The following is a 21530-nucleotide window of genomic DNA, read 5'->3' as shown; positions in this document are numbered from 1 at the left end:
GGATCACAACAGTCATGCATAGGTGATTCAAAATAATTGTTCAGAATTGAGAATGGAGATGATCCTACATATTCAAATTGCATGAGGAAAACACTTGACTCACATCCAGAAAATCAACATTTACAATACAGAGCTGAAGCTATCATAATTCCAGCCTCATGAAATTCCTACTTTGTTCTAGGGGGAAAAAAAAAAAAAAAGTTAGACATGCAAGCACTGAGGACACAAAAGAGAAAAAATTTCTCTATGAGGTAGTATCAGTAAGAACAAAGTTAAATCAAAACTGTTTAAGGAGGAGTTCAATGCAAGAGAAAGACATTAATTTTGTATAAAATATTTCATATAGCATACATCTAGGAGAGTTTAAATTCAAATAATAAGACAGTACTGCATTCAAGACTTCTAAAAAAAAGGGGGGGGGGAATCGACTACAGGGGCAACAGTGGGGAACTACTTGCATCTTGTAGTGGTTAATTCTTTAGAAGACAGAAAGCACAACTATATACCAGAGAGCAAAGAAAAGATAGAGAGAATGACTACCCCCAGCAGAGGTGAGATCCCACAGTCTGGATTTAGTGGCAGTTTGTATCCAATTTGGAGCAACTGATTTCATTTATACAAAGAGAAGACAACAAAATATGCCAGCGAAAAAATGAAAATCCCATTCTGTTCTAGCTTTTACTACGGTAAAAGACAGAACTATTCCAGAATAATTATTCTGGTTTTATAAAAAAGTAAATGAAAGCAAAACATGTTGCTTTTATGAAGATACTGTTATAATAACATCTAAATTCCATAGGTTCAAAATAAAGTTTTAATCTCTGTACCTGATCACATCAGTCTGTGTTTGAGCTTCCACATGCTGCTTGCAGTGATTTTTCCTTTTTCTTCGAGCAGGAGTGTAATACCTGTACTCTGACAGGAAAGATTTAGCATCTGATATTAAGGTGCGCGGAGTAAAAGGTTTTTGCCTATCGGTAAAGAATTCAGAGTGCCTGTTTAGAAGATCCCCACTGCATACTTTGGAGTTGCTTCCTTGACACCTCTGGGAGTGATTAATGCTCACAAAACTATGAGTGGAGCAACTGCAGGAAAGTCCAGAGCGTTTTCTTGGTGTACTTGACATACTGACACTTGAGTTTGAGTTAGATGTGTTAGATGTATTCCGAGAAATTTTTCTGGCATATTTTACTGGACTGGAGCAACCCAAGCCATGCTCGCCATAAGAAGACAGCGCTCTTGATAGGTACTGTGCCTGTCGACCACAGGTGAAGAGACTGTCTTTGCCTTCCGCCTCCAAGAAACTCTAGAAAAAATTAAAACAAGACTTGATTGCTTTGCACGTTAACAGCTTTGCTCAAGTGGGTACTCCCAGCTATTACTGTTACCAACTTGGAGGTATTTTCTATGTAAAAACTTTCAATTTTTGTAAAATCAGACTGGTTTCAGAGTAGGCCCAGTGCTAACAGATTTTAAAACCTAGTAATTGGAAATAAGAGAATAGTAAGAAAATGGTTTGCTTCAGTAGTAACACACTGGTGCTTTGTTACAGAATGCTGATGTCTACATCAAACCAAAAGTTTTAATCATTTTAGTCAAATGGCTCAATACATTTTTAAGAGTCAAGGAATCATTGCATTGAGGCAAATTATTTTATCTGGGTATGCTCTGTTCATACCACCTAGGCAAGGTAAGGTAGACATTATCCATAATTATCCTACTGACTAGTTCGTAATATGTATTCTCTTCACGTGTGGAGTTGTTGCCTCTCTTGACAAATCCTATTAGCTTCAAAGTGTATCATACACCAGCAATCTTTGTAAGATGTATATTCTGTAAGGGGCACTGCTCACTGATTTAGCTTAGACCAACATGGAAAATACTGTAATGTGGTTTAGACACAGAATAAGAAGAAAATTATAACTGTGTGACTCTTTTCTTCCTGTAGGTGGGAGAGGCACATCTCTGGTAGGGCTGTATGAACACACGATGTTACCTTCTGTAATGGTATCCCGCTCCATGAGAAATGTCCTAATTGCTATGATAATACAATCATAATGTCCTCCAGCAGATGCAGTCAAGCATCTATCCTGTTCTCCTTTGGGTCTCTCAAGCCAGGAGGTACATAGGCAGCTGTGAAACTTCCCCTCTAACACTACAGAAAGGCAACACTGCAAGTATACTACAGTTAAACCGGACAAATAACAACATGCTGAGTTTATGATTAGATATACTTGATTTCAGGTGATGGCAGAGAAATGGTATTACTGCTCCTGCTTCTTAACTGTTCAACACATTAGAGTTTAAAAACATACTTCCATTCTCAGAAGGAAACTCATATTCAATGTTACTTTAAAAGGATACAGTTACAAGGCTACTAGTTAGACAACAACTAAGAGACAAATCAGTAGTACATGGTGGCATGGCTAAGGTAAGATGTAGGCAGTGTGGAGTCAGCTAACTCACTCCTCACCAAAAGAAGCACAATATAAGACTATTTTATATGCAGATTGAAGTCCAGGTGTCAACTTTAGTTAGTAAGAACACCTAATTGCTGTTTTCAAGTAACCATCTATTTTGTACAGAATCTAGCCAAACAAATCTCATTGATGTGGAAGACAATCAAAACAAAATGGAAAACCTTACAGCAAAAGCTCATCTATGCATCTCTTCTATTTAAGATCTGTAAGGTTATTTTTAAGTCTTGAGTCAGTTAAAAAGTTTGTGAAGTGAAGCACTGCAACACATATTAAGAGTAGTTAATAAGGAGGAAGCCAAGTACACCAGAAACTAGTGATGATCATGAACATAAATCTGTCCTGTGGAAGGTGATGGGGAATTTTCCAACACAATCAGTTTTAGAAGGGCTGATTCTTACCAGAAACATGATTTTAATACCAGGGATAAGAAAACACTTGGTAACCTATAATCAAAATTTGAAAACTAAGTCTATCATTGAGAAAGGTTAAAGAACAGATTATTTAGAAAGACCATATTATTTTTTCTGCTTTCTGAAAAAAACCTACTTAATGCTTAAAAATTCAACATTATTCCTGAATTGTGTCACGATACTGTGGCAAAGACAAGTGAGACAACTAAATCTAACTGACATCTTAAGTTGTTTTTGGTGGGTTTTTTTGTTTGTTTGTTTTTGTTGTTGGTTTTTTTTTTTTTTTTTTGTCAAATGAGAAAGAACAATTCAATAAAATTTTTACTTCTGTTATAGAAAGGATTTTGAAAAATCTGCAAACTGGACAGGGTATGTGCACTAGTAAATGCGCTTTACAATGTGTCTGAAAAGTTAGGAAGTATCTTATCAAGACAGCAGTTGTACCTTCTTTTCTTGCCTAGGATACAGCCACCCACTGAATATTCTGTCAGACAGTGAAAAGTATGTGTAACGTTTCACAATTTCCAAGGACAGCCATATTGCAGAATTAGAAGATTAAACGAGAAACCTAACAGCAAACAAATTTTCTATAACTTATTTCATCCACATAACTATTTATGCAATTCAAGTTCTGTTATACACAACCATATGATGGAGAAGAGATGACCCACACTGTGTGTACTCAGACTACCTCGCAGTACAACTCCCAGAGACAGTGCTTGCACCTAGGTCCTGAAACAGTGAAAAGACAACTGGAGGACAGTAATTATTCTGTAAAATCTCAGTGCCATACCATGCAATCAGTATAATACAAGGCAAAATAACAACTAAATAAAAATGACATCCGAGAAAACCCAATTCAAAAATCAACAGCTAACAAAGCCAAATTAATTCAATTTTAACTAACTACCTAGACTTTTAAAAATAAGTATTTTACTTTCCTTACACTCAGTCCACAAAGCTCCAAATCAACAGCAACTAAACTACAAGACTGAAGAGAATATATACAAGTAGAGGTGTTTCCTAAGAAGAAAATTCAATTTATAAGGTCAATTAAGGACCAGATTTTTAACAGACCTGAAGTTTAGGTTCAGATAGGCTAACATAAAGATAACTTCTTGATGTACCTCCACCACATGAACAAATAACAGGAAGATAAGGAGAAATCAGTACAGGCCATAAAACCCTGCAGTGAAAAAAAGGGAGGAAGGGAAGTTGATTTCCATATGTGTTCCATTATCTCTATTATGCTTCTATCAAACAAGTAAAAACTATTAAGTAGAAGCATTACATTACTGAAGTCACTGAAGTAATAGCTCCCCTATAGAAAGTCTGACGAAGAGTGGACTCAGTATGATATGACTTAAACACATGTTGTGCTATGCATTTATTTATGGCCTACAAGCCTAACTGCCAGTTGAGAAGAGTCACAGGTTCACCCTGAAACCCATCCTGATCTTATAATTAATCCATGTGGAAATTATTTTGTGAGACTAACACTGAAGCATGGTGCTTCATTGCCTGAGCACAATAGAAACCTGGAGAAAATCTTCAAGAAACCTTCACTTTTTGAAAAGAATCAGATGATTAAGATGAGGACTGAAGGCTGGATGTGTGATTTTCCTCACCAGTAAGTAGCAATGGACTGAATGCCAACAAAAGCAGCAAAATCAACTGTAAAAGAAAGTACCTGTGGGAATTCTGCAAGAGACTCATTGTGAAACTTTTGAAGTCTCCTACTGGGGGCAGTAGGGAGGGTAAAAAAAAAGAATTACAAATAATACATTTGTTGAAAATTCATGACATTATAGCCTACTAACGTACAGTATAGTCATATATATATTACTAGTAATATATAGTATAGCATATTAACCTATGTAATCCATAGTATAGTTTGTAAATATACACAGATTTTCTATTCTATCATTCAAATCCTAAAAAACCTGTTCTTAAAAGTTCTAATCAATATGACTCTTACTGTATAAATGCTGCATTTTCTCATAACACTGCTACTGTTACTGCTTTGAATCTACACTATTCCATTTTTTCCCTTTCAGTCCCACTAATATTTTAAACTAAGACTAAGGGGATGAATATACATTTTGCGGCATGTAGTAAATGCTATTTAGAGGAATATTAAAAAACACAGATAGTTTACCATCAAAATTAAGTCACAGATCACACTGCTGTTATACCATATATTTCCTTCACAACAATTCCACACAACAATTTTCTCCCATATCAGTACGTATCTTACCACATAGATAGGGTAAGACCTCTCTATATTATTCTAATACTTCAAAATGTCCATAGTTGCTGATGCCTAATGCAAAGAGTTTATTTTTTTCAGTTAGCTGAGCCAAAATAAGCCCTTCTTGGTGGTGTCTCATGTGAGCCAACTTGATTTTACTACTACAGCATAATTAAATGCTGAACTGATAACATGCAGTGACAATGCCAAACAAATGCCTGTGTTAGCAAGCAGTATAATGTGGCTTACTGTGGTGGGTTTGACCCTGGCTGGATGCCAGGTGCCCACCAAGGCTGCTCTATCACTCCCCTCCTCAGCTGCACAGGGGAGAGAAAATAAAACAAAAGGCTTGTAGCTTCAAGATAAGGACAGGGAGATCATTCAGCAATTACCATCATGGGCAAAACAGACTCGGCTTGGGAAAATTAGTTTAATTTATTACCAATCAAATCAGAGTAGGATAATGAGAAATAAAACCAAATTTTAAAACATCTTCCCCCACCCCTCCCTTCTTCCTGGCCTTAACTTTACTCCTGATTTTCTCAGGAGTTTCTTAGCAGCACAGGGGGATGGGGAATGGGGGATACGGTTAGCTCATCACAGATTGTCTCTGCTGCTCCTTCCTCTTCAGAGGGAGGACTCCTCACACTCCTCCCCTGCTCCACTGTGGAGTCCCTTGCAGTCCTCCATAAAATCCAACATGAGTCCTTCCCACAGGCTGCAGCTCTTCAGGAACTGCTCCAGTGTGGGTCCCTCCCACAGGCTGCAGCCCTTCAGGAACAGACTGCTCCAGTGTGGGTCACCCATGGGGTCACAAGACCTGCCAGCAAACCTGCTCCAGCATGGGCTCCTCTCTCCATTGGGCCACAGGTCCTGCCAGGAGCCTGCTCCAGCGTGGGCTTCCCATGGGGTCACAGCTTCCTTCAGGAGCACCCACCTGCTCCATTGTGGGGTCCTCCCCGGGCTGCAGGTGGAGATCTGCTCCCCCGTGGACCTCCACGGGCTGCGGGGGCACAGCTGCCTCACCATGGGCTGCACCGCGGTGTGGTGGTGCAATTCCTACCCCTCCCTGCCGTCCTTGTTGGGCTGCTTGGTGCCAGGTGTGATTCCATCCACATTCCCCCAAGCCATACACCAATCTATGGAGATAAGGACTGATAACCTTGAGGAGCCTGGCTCCTGCCCCTCCCAATTGCTTGGAAAAGGTTATAATGGCCCATCATCTCCTGATGGCCTGACACCCCTGTGCCTGGGATGTGATCAGATGGAACAATAACAGGGTTGCATGTTATTCAAATTCTTGTGCAACTGCCGGAAGGCACCAGATAGTATTTGACAAAAGTCAATTATCTTGGATCCTACAAACTGTGACCACCAGAGAGGCCCTTTGAGCTCTCCTGGATCGCAGCGGCCTGTGACCAGCATCTCCCCTGAGTTGGGACACCTCTCAGGTACCAAAACCCTTAAGGTGTCGTCTGCTCCAGACGGAAGGCCAGGGTGAAGTCCCCCCGCTCGAGTCTCAATTATCGCCCATTGAGGAATGCCAAGGCATGGTGAGTATTTGCTCTAAACTCGAGAGGGAAATTTTCTTTGAGCTAGCTTCTATTTCACCTGTTTATTGGTGGGTGTGCGTGTGTGTGGGTACGTACCCTTACCCTTGTTCCTGTGTGTTTGTCCCTTTTGTGTTCATTTTACCGAACCCAAACCCCTTTGTTTCTGTATGTATATGTCTGGTTTGTGTATGCGCATGTACATATGTGTATAAATTAAGGTACCGTTAAGTAAGTTAGAGTGAATCTTGTCATTTTAGAACCTGAATAAGTCGCTTTTCTGTCTGAGTTATTTTGTATTGACAAATAGTTGTTAGTTATTAATAAATCTAGATTATTTTTCTAAATCTTTACCGTGTCAATACTTTCATTCGCGACACGCGGGCTGCAGGGGAATCTCTGCTCTGGTGTCTGGAGCACGTCCTCCCTCTCCTTCTTCACTGCTTGGTATCTGCAGAATTGTTTCTCTCCCATATTCTCAATCTTCTCTTTGGCTGCAGTTGCACAGTTTGTTTTCCTTGCCCCCCATTCTTAAATATGTTAACCCAGAGGCACTACCACTGTCACTGATGGGCTCAGCCTTGGCCAGTGGTGGGTCTGTCTTGGAGCTGGCTGGCATTGGCTCTACTGAACATAGGGGAAGCTTCTAGCAGCCTCTCACAGAAGCCACCCTTGTAGCCCCCTGTCATGGTTTAACCTGGCAGGCAGCTAAACACCACACAGTCATTTGCTGACTGCCCCCTCGAGTGGGAAGGGGAGAGAATCAGAAAAAAAAAGTAAAATTTGTGGGTTGAGATAAAGGCAGTTTAACAGAACAGAATAGGAAGGGAAAATAATAATATATAATAATTATAATAATTATTATATTGTCATAATTATATAAATATTGTATTCAAAATAATTATAACTTGAATATACAAAACAAGTGATGCACAATGCAATTGCTCACCAACTGCTGACCGATGCGCAGCCAATTCCTGAGCAGCAGCTCTCAGCCAGCTCTCCCCCTAGCTTATATACTGAGCATGACACCATATGGTATGGAATATCCCTTTGGCTTGTTTGGGTCAGCTGTCCTGGCTGTGTCTCCTTACAACTTCTTGTGCCCCCCAGTTTACTCACTGGCAGGGTAGTATCAGATGCTGAAGAGTCCCTGACCACTGCTTAGCAACAACTAAGACATCAGTGTGTTATCAACAGTATTCTCATCCTAAATTCAAAACACAGCACTATACCAGCTACTAGGAAGAAAGTTACCTCTATCCCAGCCAAAAACAGGACACCACCCTGCTACCAAAACCTTGCCATGAAAACCCAATACACTTACCAGTGTGATTATTTGCTTAAAAAGTACTTGCAGTGGTAGCTCAGCATTACAGAAAACAGGTAAGATTGGAAAGCTTCAGAATAGGTCTATATAGGTGTCTAATTCTATACCCTTCAGTATGTATTATAAAAAGCTTAATTTTTCATGTATACTTGTTACTCTCAGTTCAGTGATTAAAACAGTTCACGTAGCTGCAATATAAATCAGATTGAAGAAGCATTTGTGAACATATGATGACTGGTGCCCTGCAACATACCATATTATAATAAAAAAATCTTAAGTGATATTATCCAATTACACAACTATACCTCATGAAAGCCACTTGTTGTATTCCTTGGAAAAGGTTGAGGTAATCCTAAAACAAGACAAAGGTACAGGGTAAATGCAGCAATACTCTAAATTTAAGCATTCCTTATTTATGAGGATGCTTAGGGAAGTTCTTTCTTCTCCTCCTCAAATGTATCATAAGTAGAACAAGTAGCTAAGGTGACTAGAAAGAGCTGCAAACCAAGCCATATTTGTGTCAGTCTTGAGAAGTATTCATTCAAGTACTGAGAAAGAAGAATATCTTTTGAGGCCCCTTTATCTTGGGGCAAACCTTTAGAGCCCAAATAGGTAGGCAGTTCAGCCTTTGGATACACAAAGAAACAATATCAGGAACAAGGAACTATGTTGGTGGCCTCAAAAGGATTTTAATGAGTGTCAGAAAATGCTGTTTGTCTGCAATTTGTCACCAAGCTTTCAGAAAATTATTTGTACACCTGTGTTGGTATAGGCAAGTTAACTGTAAGCAAGCATGTTCATTTTCTTCTCTAATATAGTATCTATAAAAACATCAGATGTTTAGCTGGGAAAAAAAAAAAGACAAAAACATGCCTACAAATATGGAGTGGTTGAAATATATTTGGCTCTGTTCTTCAGATACAATTAAAAAAAAATATTCCATGGAAGTATCACAGATTTAGCACTAGTTAGAACTATAACTAATGTAATTTGGAGTCAAGAATCTTGACACCTATCTTGCTTACCAATATATGTTTCTATTCTATCGATTCAACCAACCAATTTGTTTTGAAAGACAGAAATTAACTCAGTGGTACATTTCAGCAATAATACACCCTTAAAAAGGTTTCATAAGTTACATATTTATGTTTCAATTTTGTTAGTCACAGAATCAAGGTACATAGAATATTACTTGCAGCAAGCTTGTATAGAGAGGACCCCTGAATCTTCATGGACTTTGTGGAAGAGAAAGTTCAGTAAAACAGATGAAAGCATACCGCTGTCATCTGATGGGCAAGAGAAGTAACACGGAGAAAGAATCCAGATTTTTCTCTAAGTTACTTTTACTTTCTAAAAAAGTTTAGTTTCTCTACACAGAAGCCTGGTACTGAGGTACCAGCTGCCTTGTAAAAAACACACTCTGAAAAGAAAGCCTGCTAAATCTATTTTCACATAAAAGGTCCAAAGGCACCTTTCACTGGGGTCACTGAGGTTATACCAAGATTAATTTAAGTCTTAAAATTAACTTGGTTTTGTATGAGAAGGTCTTCCAATAGAATAGTTCATCTACCATCATAAAATGAGATCAGAGAGACACTTTATGAGCTGCACTGTCAAGACACAGAAGCTGCAATTTTGTAATAAATAAGCATCTGATTCTTTTAACTTGAGACAGCTCCATTTATAAGCCACTTAAATATTGCTGTATGTGGGCTGAGTGCCTGCTCTCTGCTGTCTGGACAGAGCAAAGGTCTCCTGCAGTGAGCAACAAGCTGCCTTTACAGTTGCTGCTCTCACAACCCCATTGTATGTCATCTGTTCATTTCATTACACACTTTGATAATGAGTTAGAAATTAAGAAAGGCAAGTGAGAAAATTTACACAAATACGTGAACAAATAAGACCTGTATGAGTATAATCAGTCTGCATACTGGCATCAACAGTTTTTCTCATTCAAAACTATGTTCCTGTTAAGTTCTTTTGTTTTGTGTGTGTGGTGTTCAATTGTATAATGTGGTATGTTCCTACTTTCATCAAATACTGTGATGCTAGTAGTAAGGGATATTACTGAATGTGCATATGGAAACTTATTAATTCAAACAACCCGCATGAGAGGTGATTGTCACTATGAAGCCTGAAAGGAAATCCGTACTGAGCATTCCTGACAAGAACATCTTTCTTTGATGCTCAGAAGGTTCTTCTGCTTTCTTTAGTCACTTATATCTCTCATGCTGACAGAACTAATTCAAGCACAATACATCTTCAGTCTGTTAATATCGTAACAGTATAATAAACCTTTAAATGTAAAGGATTTGAGTAGCCACACGTGCTGCATACAAAATTAACAAGAGAGATTAAAAACAGTTAATGGTGTTTCCTAATCTACATTTCATATGCACAAGCAAACGGTCATAACTGTCATTCTTAAAAAAGTCTCAAAAAACAGCTGAAAAGGATCTTGGAAATGTCAATGCAATGGCAACTGCACTTCAAATGGTTAGAAGCAAAATTTTACCCTCCCATGGAGCGGCCTTCCTCCAACTGACTTTTGGCATGGATTAATTTCTTTAAAAAATTTTGTCAATAGCAAGAAATGCCTATTAATAGGATCTGAGCATGGGATATGAAATACCAAGTCTTGCTCAAATTAGAGATTTTACTCGTGGACAGCTCAGTTCAGGTTTTCTTGCTTCAGAGATAAGTCACAGAACCACGGAGTGGTTTGGGTTGGAAGGGACCATAAAGATCATCAAGTTCCAACCCCCCTGCCATGGGCAGAGACACCTTCCACTAGACCAGGTTCCTCAGAGCCCCATCTGACCTGAGCTTCATGCTGTTTAACCCATTGAATCACTCAGATGAATGTTTAAAAACAAAAATCATCTTTGTACAGAAAAAAAAAAAAAAAAAAAAATCTATGGATTTCTCTAGCTTCCCATCCCTGGTAGCAGTTGGAAAGACTATATGGTAGTGTCATTCTATGCAGAGATGTCACAGTACTTTCCAGACTGTGTCAAACAGCCTTTTTTATTGTGAGAAAACTTAAGGTAATTCATTAAAGAAAGAGTATATATAAGTAATTTGCTGACAGATAAATGAGTGGATACCCGCAAATGTGCTGCTTATCCATCCTCAAGCTTTTCAGTCTAAATAAGTCTCTAAATACTTGCTCAAAAATTACCTCTTTGCAAAGACACAAAACCAAACTTAGCAGCTATTTTCGCATCCGTGTCTGTAATTTATCGTCCAGTTTTGATTAATTTTCACATATGGTGTTAACCATCATTATTATGTTATATGGAAAGACAGAAGCAGAAGTACAGCTTTCCCCAGGACATCTTATGCCTTCCCTGCCCCTCTACATGACTGTGAGAGATAAACCACGGTCCTTGAAGTAGTTTAATTGCTAGCAATCCCATCTAAAGACTGCTCCATTGTCCCATTTGAAAATGAGCCTGCTCCTTAGCTTCTCACTTAGGTCTTCTGCTAAAAGTAGAGGAATGCATGGCACACCATAAACATCTATCACATCTTAACTCGTGGCTCTCTTTGATGAAAATCGCTTTTTCTAAAAGTCAGGAATGAAATCTCGGTAACCACAACAGAAATAACTTTCTCAGTTCATTACGTATCATAGCAGATTCTCACATTACAGTAAATTAAAATTTATAAATAGATATAGCAGATAAAGAATTCACTGCTCTTGTGCATTTAAACCCTTGTACAAAACAGTCAAAGAGTAGGTCAGTCAGGTTCAAGACACATTATAGTTATTCAGTTTCATAGTTGGCTCAGTGTATAATAAAATATACTGACTAAATCACAGAGGTTTTAAGAAATGTGTAACACGTATTATATAATTTAGAAGAATTATTTTTACTTCTTTCTGGTTTTACCATGCACAGAGCACAGTCTCAATTGAAAACAGTTACTGTGCTCTATTGCAGCATTAAATAATAATAAATGCAGCTATGTGAAAAATGAAAATGATGAAATAAAGGCACCAGACTTAGCAGAATGAAGTATTTTGAAAATAGAAAGTCAGGTTCACATATCAAAACTGGCTAGCACGTATTGAGCCTATAATCTAGCCAGACATTGACCTTGTCAGAGTTACAATATATATGTATATATGTTACTCTTAAATTGATACACATTTTACAAGAGCCACATTTTATAGGCAAGAAATTAGCCACCATAAAAGTAATTTTTTTAACTTTTGTATTCTTACATTTGAATGTAAGAGTGGCAGAGCCAGGAGAATTCTACTTGCCTCTCTTTCTTACACTCCTTCCGTAATGCTGTCAGATGCTTATTAAGCACAGGACCATATTCTACTCTTGCCATTACCTCCTTGGAAACCTTGAGAATTCCAAGGTTGACTGCTTCAAATTTGTGCTGAATCTCATCCCAACCCATGAATTTCCTAATTCAACAGAACCATTTTTGGAGCAGTTCCACAAACTGAGGATATATAATCAGCTTTTTCCTAATGGCAACAGTGACAGCAATAATATGATTCCTGTGTGGCAAAAATCCTCTACATTATCACATGCTTTAATAGGCATCCTTAGAATTTGTTTTCCAGCTGTCACCTATTGATATATCCTGATGGCTAGAGAAATACGATTAGAATGGCTAACTCATCCTCACAATGCATTAGAAGACATCCAATCACCGAAATAGAAGAATTCTCCCTTGGTGTATAAACAAGCATAGGAAATCAATCTATATTGTGGCAAATGAAGTAAAGTTTAAATGGGGCTTTATTTTTAGCACAAAAATATAACAGCCCAATTACTTCCACTGCCTACCCTTCTAACAGAAGGCTCACTTACAGATTTTCACTTTTTACAGACTCACTGGTGCTCATTTATACTACAGTGAAACATATTTTGTAAGTCCAGCAATCAATGATTTGATTAACAAAATGCATAATAGTATATTAGTGAAGATTACTCTTTGCATTTGTAAAGTTAAAAAAAACCACCTAGAGGAAAAAAAAGTATTCTATCCAAAGATTACTTTTTATGTGCAGTTAAACATTCATTTGTCAACTCTCCCAACATCACTTCCTAAAATATACTTTTTAGTTGATAACTTGAAATTCAGATTCAGGCAGTTTGATGAATTATACCCTGAGGCTAACAAACATAAGGAAAGCTGCAGTTTCTGTTGGCATGATACATACTGCACGTTCAAGACAAATGTTGGTGGGAACTGATTAGAAGAACTGGGACAGATCATTATTTTAGGAAGACCTTGTTTTGCAAATGATTAAAACAAAGGACAAAAGCAACAGTCTGTTATAACATTATGTTAAAGACCACAAATGAATCCCTTCATTTTAAAACTGAGGATTTATGCAATGATTAGAGATACATTTTAAGCACACTTCACTTGGTTTTGCAGGAAATAATTTAAGGAACTTCTGCCCCCAGTTTGCAGAAAATAACATGGAAGGAAAAAAATGTTATTCATAAAAACAAAAATTTGGATTTTAAAGATGCTATTTCCCCCCTTTCTTATGCATGCCTGTGCTTTCATCCATAACTAAAAGCCTTGTGCTGAATTCCAAAGCATTATCTCTCTACACTGCAATAATGTCACACTCAGACAAAAACCAGTCGCAAAGAAAGAAACTAATGGTGAGCTTTCTGTACTACTTGGAAATGTTCTCCAGCTCTACAGATATTTAAACAACATATGAAGTATTTGCTGTTAAAATTAACAGAGTTAAAACACCATTCTGCTTTAAGTTGCAATTGTTCCTTTATAGTGATGAGCAAGAGAATGTAATTTATTAGGCTATTTATTTATTATTTGGAAATATACAGCACATATGTGGATGAAATGCCAGCCAAAATAAGTGAACCTATGTATATAGACAGAAAAGCACCTGTTTTGATGGCTTAAGTACTATTTTCACTATCAGTAACTGCAATTTGAGCATGTAGCATATCGTTAGCTATGAGATATATTCCCAAAGTAGAACTTTGGATACAGGAAAAAAAAAAAGAAGATTCTTGACTCTTCCTCTAGGAAGATTAATGGTAAATAGAGTTCTGCCTTAGGAAAGGGTAGAAAGCTCTGGAGTGACAGAGAGGACATGTGAATTTAAGCTGAGATGAAAGTGAGAGAATTCAAGGGTAACTAGAGCCTGACTGTTACCACAAGCACTCTTCATCCAGATACCTGCCATCTTTGTCAGAAGGCTGAGACATGCATTTGGTGTTGGGCACATGCCAGGAAGACCCTTCTCTATTTTCTGCTGCTTGAAATATGCCAGCCCTCCGTCCAGAGCTGCTGCACAGCAGTGATCAGCTGTTATTACGCTGAGGCAAGTAGACTGGTATCTACTAAACAAAATTAAAAAATCTACCTTTCCAAAAGAGGATGGCAGCAGCCTTCCACTCTCTCTTGAGCTGGATCGGGAGGCAGTTTTCCCCACACTCATTTCCTCTTCACACCTGGCTATCTTCTTTTTAAGTTTCTCTCTTCTTTGCTGGTCAGCAACTTAGGAAAGAGACAAACAGAAATACCATTCTTTTTTAAGTTATTTGAAAACCTTACAGGGGTTTCCAACTGCTCAGTAGTTTCATTTACAACACACAGCAATTAAAAAAAAAATCTCTATTCTTACAAGAAAAATGTTAAGAGTATGGTGTTAGCTGAAGCAGTATCTTAGCTGAAGCTGTTCCTTAGCTTCCTTGAAGTATTCTCATCTTACAGTTTATTAGTTGTATTCACCACTATGCAGGGATTCCAAGATCAGTACTGCTAACAGAGACTCTACTCAAAAACTCACATATTTACTCTCAATTTTTTACAGACAGAACTCCTTTGACTGTCGTCTCATCCAGTATTTCAGCAAAAATACGTTTTTACTGTTAGTAAATTTGACATGTAAAAAATCCATGCTCACACCATGGAAAAATAGCAAGTAGTCCCCAAGTACAGAAATTCATGGCAAAACAAGTAGTTAATCTCGAGAATATAAAAAATGAAAGCAGATGCTTTGAAAGGGCCACTGTCAGATCAGGAGGGGAAATTGTCATCAGTCTACACTGGTCTGCAGTGTACATGCAGCACAGAAGATGAGTTAGGTACCTATGCCATCAGATAGAGGAGCCCAGAACATGGGTAAATTTTCAGTGTTCCAGTCTGCTATCAGTAACCTACATCTGATATCTTGCATAATACAGTCCAAAGTTTTTGTATATTGTGAACACTCGGGTGCCACAGATGAAGTTCACAAAGTTGAAAAATCCAGATGAAGCTGATGAAAAACATTTCCCATTTAGTTTCCATTAGGGAAAGAAGAGCAAGCACACTTTTGAAATCTGCGTACACAGTGAAACCTGTTTTAACTCTTGATTGCATTTCTCATTCACTTAACAAAGACCCAAGTGTATGAATGGTTTGTTGGATACAGGCACATAGACAGAAACGCCTTTGGGGATTTCTTCTTTGGTTTCATAATATATTTGTATCATAGTCTGGCAGATCCCAATCTTCACGCACATGACTAAACGCATGGAAATATAAAGAACTTCATGGATTGGTGTGGTACATTCTTCTAGACAGCTGAGAACTACAGCAATTTGAGGACATTTAATCAACCTTTAAAATACATTCATCTGTGTACATTAATCCTACATACATATTAATTTCTAGGAATTATTTAAGTACATGTATTCATTTTATTAAACATCTTAGTCCCCCCTTAAAGTAGAAATTATTGTTTCAGATGCAAAATCCCTCTTATTCCTACAGGAAATCCCTCTTCCTTTTTCTTTCAATTCTTATAATTTGAATGTAAAATACAAAGTATTTTTCTTTATGGCTGCTGATTTATCCAGCATATTCCATTAGAGTACTTACAACATGAAGTTGCTTTTATTACTGGAAAAAAACAGCTGAAGTTAAGATATGCTAAATTCAACAACTTTGAATTAAAAATATGCCTTGTAACAGGAGGAAAAAATACACTGTACCATTAAATAATTAAAACTCAATATTTTTCTTCCTATGCTATATTACTATTATGTGGCTATTCTAAATTAATATTATTTCTAATCGTGTTTGTCTTAGAAGTTACAGATGAGCACTCAAAAATTAGATACAGGTCAGAAGTCTTGTATGTTTGAGATAAATAATTACTGGGTCAACAGTGTGTGAGTGTGTGCATATGCACGAAAGCTGTGAAAACTCAAGTCTTCCCTATTGCTCAGGTAAAATGGTGATGGCTGAAATGAGTGTTGAATAGATATCTAGGGAAATAATGAATGAATGAGAGCTCTACAAAGAAAAAATGCAAATCATACAGAAGTATGGGTGTCTCATTTTTAAAGTGCAAGCAGATGTCTGAAACAGAAATTTCCTTACACTCAAGTGCTTAGGTGGAAGGTGGGTTTGTTTAAGACAAGACAGGCTTAATAACTTTACTGCATGTCCTACCTACATACCATGGCTTAACATGAGTTTCTGGGCAAAGTGCAAAGCAGTGTGAATAGTATTGCAAAACTGAGTTCTCCTCCTTATTCTGTCTCCTCTTTACAGGGTACAGTCTGAGATTTAACATATGTGGACAAACCGCCTTTACTACTGTCATTCAAAGCTCTAAAAGCCCACTAGTACAAACCTCCTCAAGGACTGTGTGCTACAACGCTTCTCAGCCAAAGCATGGCTTGTGCCCATGAGTAAAGAAAGAAAGAATAGTAAGTATGCCAGCTAAGGCTATCTTTGGATGTCAGAATGACCCACTGGGACTACTGTCACCTGCACAGGAAATGTAGTCTTTGCCTCGCACCAGTCATATAGTGAGCTTAGCTCAACTAATCCATTAAGCGCGTTCCAAAAGCTATAAAGTCACTCATGCATACTGAAAGGCAGAGCAGACATATGCAAAAGAGAATGGCAGAAAATCGCAGCAGTGTACCCATCCTCTCACCAAAGTAGGGAATTTTCAGGCTAGATTGGCTGTAAAAGCTTGGAACTGTGAAATCAGCAAAGCAAAGACATACAGAAATCCTTCTTGAAAAGAGTTAATGTAGATGTAAAGAGACAGCTAGATGTAAGTTAAGATAGCCCTGGGGCAATCAGCAAGTTAACACAGAGAAGGGTATGGGTACAGACACAAAAACATGCGTGCTGGTTACCTCCCTTTACTCATATATCCCTTCCGCAAGAAGGGACTGGAGAATCCAGCCTTTCCATCTGACTTTCAGACAGACAGAAAATGGTATCATATAAACGGATTGAACCTTTGAGGCACTAATTACAACTGATAAGAGCTGAAGATGCTTAAGGCTGCCATACATAACCACTTGTTCTGCAGCTGTGAATGTATTGAATGCAAGAAGAGTGAGACCAGAATTCAGGAAGAAACACGCAGCTTTAAAAGGCAGGTTTATCTGTTAATCAGACAGATTTCTCACTGCTGAAGATATCTCCTGCTTCAGATCAATCACAGATATAGTTTTGTTAGTTTTCAGTGAGTTTAATAAACTAAATTTGTCAAGAGTGCCCTTGGCATACTGTCATAGACTAGTGGGAAGTAAACATCAACTACATTTGTTAACATATCCTTAATAATTTCACTGCTAGTAGCTTTTACTGTACATTGGCTCCAGAAAATACCATGTTTGTACAGTTAAATATGGGAAAAATTCAAGGCAATAAGTATCTTGTGAAAAATAAAAGAAAAAATAAACCACTGGTTTTTTTCCATCTTTTTAAAAAGAGAAAACTTTTTTTAGGAATAAAAAAAATAGCTTGTAGATCCAAGTGACATGAGTCCCTTTTAAAACTTCATTAGAAACTTTGAGATTGATTATATCTCATTAACTGCTGTGCTCAAAACCACCACAAAGATTTATAATAAAGAGAAAATTTATTAGAATATAAACAAAGTAGTGACTTTTGTATATCAGATAAATTCAGAGTCCGTGAAACTGAATTCCATAACTTATTGCACCCACCCTGTGAATCTGTTCTCTTAATTCTGTTGTCAATGAAAGGAAGCACAAGAAAGACCATGAATTTTAGAAGTTGAACTGTTGCATTCTCTATAATGAGCTATCTATAAAATTCTGATCAACCTGTCATAGAAGTAACACTTTCGCTTAGGCAAATACCCTTTTTGCAGAGAGTACAGCACACTTCCAAAGCAAAGATCACATTGTTACATTTCCCTGTTAGAATACTCCCTCTGTAGGCTTGATTCTTTTTTTCCTTAAGCCTAGGCTGCACCAGTATTTCTAGAGGCGTGCTTAGAGCTATTAAAAAATGTCATAAACCTGGAAGAAACAAAATAATCATACATACCACACTTCTAGGCAGCTTAAAAGCTCTGTGCTTATAAGGACAGTATGATTTGGAATGCTAGTGGTTGTCCTTTGCTCTGAATTTTCAATCTCTAAATTTCTCATATGTCTCATCACAGTACGACTGGCAGTTTTCAAGTTATTTCATTTTTGATATAAATAATCCATGGTAGACAATGAAATATTAAGTTAGATTTAAATTGAGTTTAGCTTGCGGAACAATGTATCTCAAAAGAATTGTCCAACACTGAGCATTTCTCCATTGTGTTTTTATATTAGTTATTTTTGCAGTAACACAATTCTGGTTATTATTTCCCTTATGAGTTCTCTTAGATAAACAATGCAAACATCAACATCATTTCTGCTGAGCTCGAAGTGCCTGCAGTGACCATGATTAGAGTGTTCAGCATATCCACTGGTGATATTATTTCTGCAAGCAAGCTCCTTCTTCTGTAAGAATTTTTACTATCAGCTTCCCAGCTCTAAACAAATCCCCAGCACACCATGATTTAAGCACCTGGGGTGAGATCAAATGCAAATTGAATTTTGCCACTGGGTGTGAAGTTCAGGTTCTCACAAGTCTGAACCTAAATTTCTTAATACAGAAATTTTAATTTTCATAACTCTGAGACAATTCTGCAGTCCTTCACATCCATTACCAGTAGCACTGTTTCATCAAATAAGGGAGGAATCACCATAAAAAAGGTGGCAAAGGATTTATTAAGGGCTTGATATTACAGCCTTGCTTGTATCAAATAATGTTTGTATCAGGGAATATACTTCAGAAATGTAATACTGCTTGGCAAAGATACTAATGGCAAAATTTGGCTGTTGCTAAAGCTTGGAAATAAAGGCTAGCAGTGAGGCATGAATCCTTCAGCGGAATTTCAAGAGAGGCTAGAAGCACAGATTATCCCAAATCCATCCACCTCTGATCCTCATATGAGGTCCTCATCTGACAGACGTCTCTTAGATACTTCTGTCAGCTGTATGAAGAATACAGCAGCCTGTGCACAGCCTACTACACAGAGGTGCTGCACCAACGCTGAAGAAAACTTCTGAGCTTTCTCAGGTAAACCTCCATCCACCTACCCTACAGAGAGGTTCATCTGGATTCTAGGTGAGTTTGGACAGTGGATTTTGTCTCAAGGTACCACTGGGGCAGCCCCCAAGGAAAATTTAGACATACTGTACTGAGCTAATGCTGAGAATAAGTGGAAAGCATAATTTTATTCCCGTTCTTCATTCCCGTGGTATGCTATAGCTATCTTGTGATCCTCAGTAATGGTAGAAAATAGTATAAAAAACCCCCGCTCCTCCAGGGGACAGATGGTAAAGTTGGTTAAATTCAATTAAAAATCAGGGACACATTTTCAATAATAATGATGATTAACTACTGAAACAACTAAAAAGGAAATTATGTTTTCTCTGTTTCTTGACATTTATAGGTCAAGACTGCAGGCTTTTCTCATTTAGGTACCTTATTTACATATTCAGTATGGTTGCTGAGTTTCATATCAGCACAACTGGATGAAATTTTTGGTCTGCTTAACTCATGATGTCAGACTAGATGATCTAATGTCTTTTCACAACTACAAACTCTGTGAAAAATGTATTTCTGATGTACTGAGTATGTATCTAAAGTGAATTACCTCTCATTAAAAAAAATAAAACCTTTCTGTAGAAGAAACTTTTACTTCTGCAAAAAGTAAACTGACTACAGTTAAAAGTATCAGACTTGATAAACATACTAGAACATATTTCCAAAGACATACTTAAACTCTGAAAACATATATTAGAATTAGCTGAGTGTTTGAATTTAAAGAAGTTATATTAGTTGTATATAATTTTCATTTTCAGAAATGCATATGTAAGAACAAGACTCAACAGAAAAGTTAAGAATCAAAGATGGGGAGATATTGTGAAAACTTCCTATAAAACAACAGCAGCAATAAAATATGTAAGACAGCTTTTCATAGATCTCTGCTTTTCATAGCATAAAGGGTAGACAGATAAAATGTAAAATATGTGATTACATGAAGAATTAAAATTTAAATACAGAATTAGGTAAAGATATGTAGTTCTTGATATTTCTACTTGAACTTAACCCCCCAAAAAGTAGAACAACATTACTAATCAGACTGAATTGTTGTCCCTCCCCACCTCTCAACCCCACCCCCGCCAAGCATTCAAGTCCCATCAGGCTAAAATAGATTTCTAGTGGGTAACTTCTCAGAATACTTCTTTTTCTCTTCTTCTTCTTTCCCCCCCCCCCCCCTTCTCGGTATCAGAGACCTGCATTCCCAAGCACACTAATCACTGGGTTCAGGCTGTACTATCAATATGCCCTGTGGAAAAACCTCTAAACATATGGGTTGAAAAGTTAGTACTGTTAGAAACCAGGCATGTGTAGCAGCAGCTGTCTTATTTGGCATAGCTTTTGTCAAGTTTTCTGGCACAAATTCCACAACCACAGACTTCTAATGGCCACTAGTATCAATCAACATGCTTGGACTAATTCTGAACATAGTAGTTTCACATTTCCAGAAGTTTCACATTTTAACAACTATTTTAAGTCAATAAAGGCTGATCTAATATACAAGAACATGCTCACTGCTAGCCCAGTGGCATGGCAGCTTGCCTACTTTGCTGCCAGCTAAGATACCAGGAAAAGAACAGTAGAAACTAAATCCACTTTAAGGACAGAACACATTCAGTTGGTCAGGGAGAATGCCAACTACAGTATCATGTTTAATTCTTAAACACTAATGACTGATTCATGGCAACAACCCCAAAGGGAAATACTCACCTGCTATTTTAGCAGTGCATGAAGCATATTTTCAGGGGATTTTTTTAACACTATCTGCAAGAATTCTGTTTTGTAACTATGCTATTAATAAATCTTAGCATTTCAAACTGAAAATTTACACCCCACCCCACCCTTCCTAATTTCTTTTGAAGTAGAGGTGGAATGGAAATCTTATTTGGGATGCAATAAGTAATAAAACAAGGAATACAAAAAGAAAAAAGTTATATATGCTTCAGTTGAGGCAGTGACAGGCACAGAACTACCCCTTGACTACAGAGATTCCCCTGATATTCACCCATATTGATATTGCAACCATGCCTGGACACATGTGTGAGTTCCACCTCCAGCAAGAAAGAAGAAATCGGTTTGAAA

The 21530-nt window shown here is 37.6% G+C and overlaps 1 protein-coding gene across 1 annotated transcript in view; it reads right to left on the bottom strand.

The window, feature by feature from the left end:
* The window catches only part of SPATA7 (spermatogenesis associated 7), a 47818-nt gene that overhangs the window by 7727 nt on the left and 18561 nt on the right, over positions 1-21530 (bottom strand). Inside the window, exons 5-6 of the mRNA XM_074910072.1 lie at positions 14404-14537; positions 828-1306 (exon numbers count right to left, since the gene is read on the bottom strand). Coding sequence (XP_074766173.1) covers positions 828-1306; positions 14404-14537 — 613 coding nt within the window. The remainder of the gene's footprint in view (positions 1-827; positions 1307-14403; positions 14538-21530) is intronic.

The sequence above is a fragment of the Athene noctua genome, chromosome 6 (assembly GCF_965140245.1).
Source record: "Athene noctua chromosome 6, bAthNoc1.hap1.1, whole genome shotgun sequence".
In the NCBI taxonomy this organism is placed as follows: Eukaryota; Metazoa; Chordata; class Aves; order Strigiformes; family Strigidae; genus Athene; species Athene noctua.
Note: the sequence above shows the minus strand (reverse complement) of the source record. Positions and strands in the feature narration are given on the sequence as shown.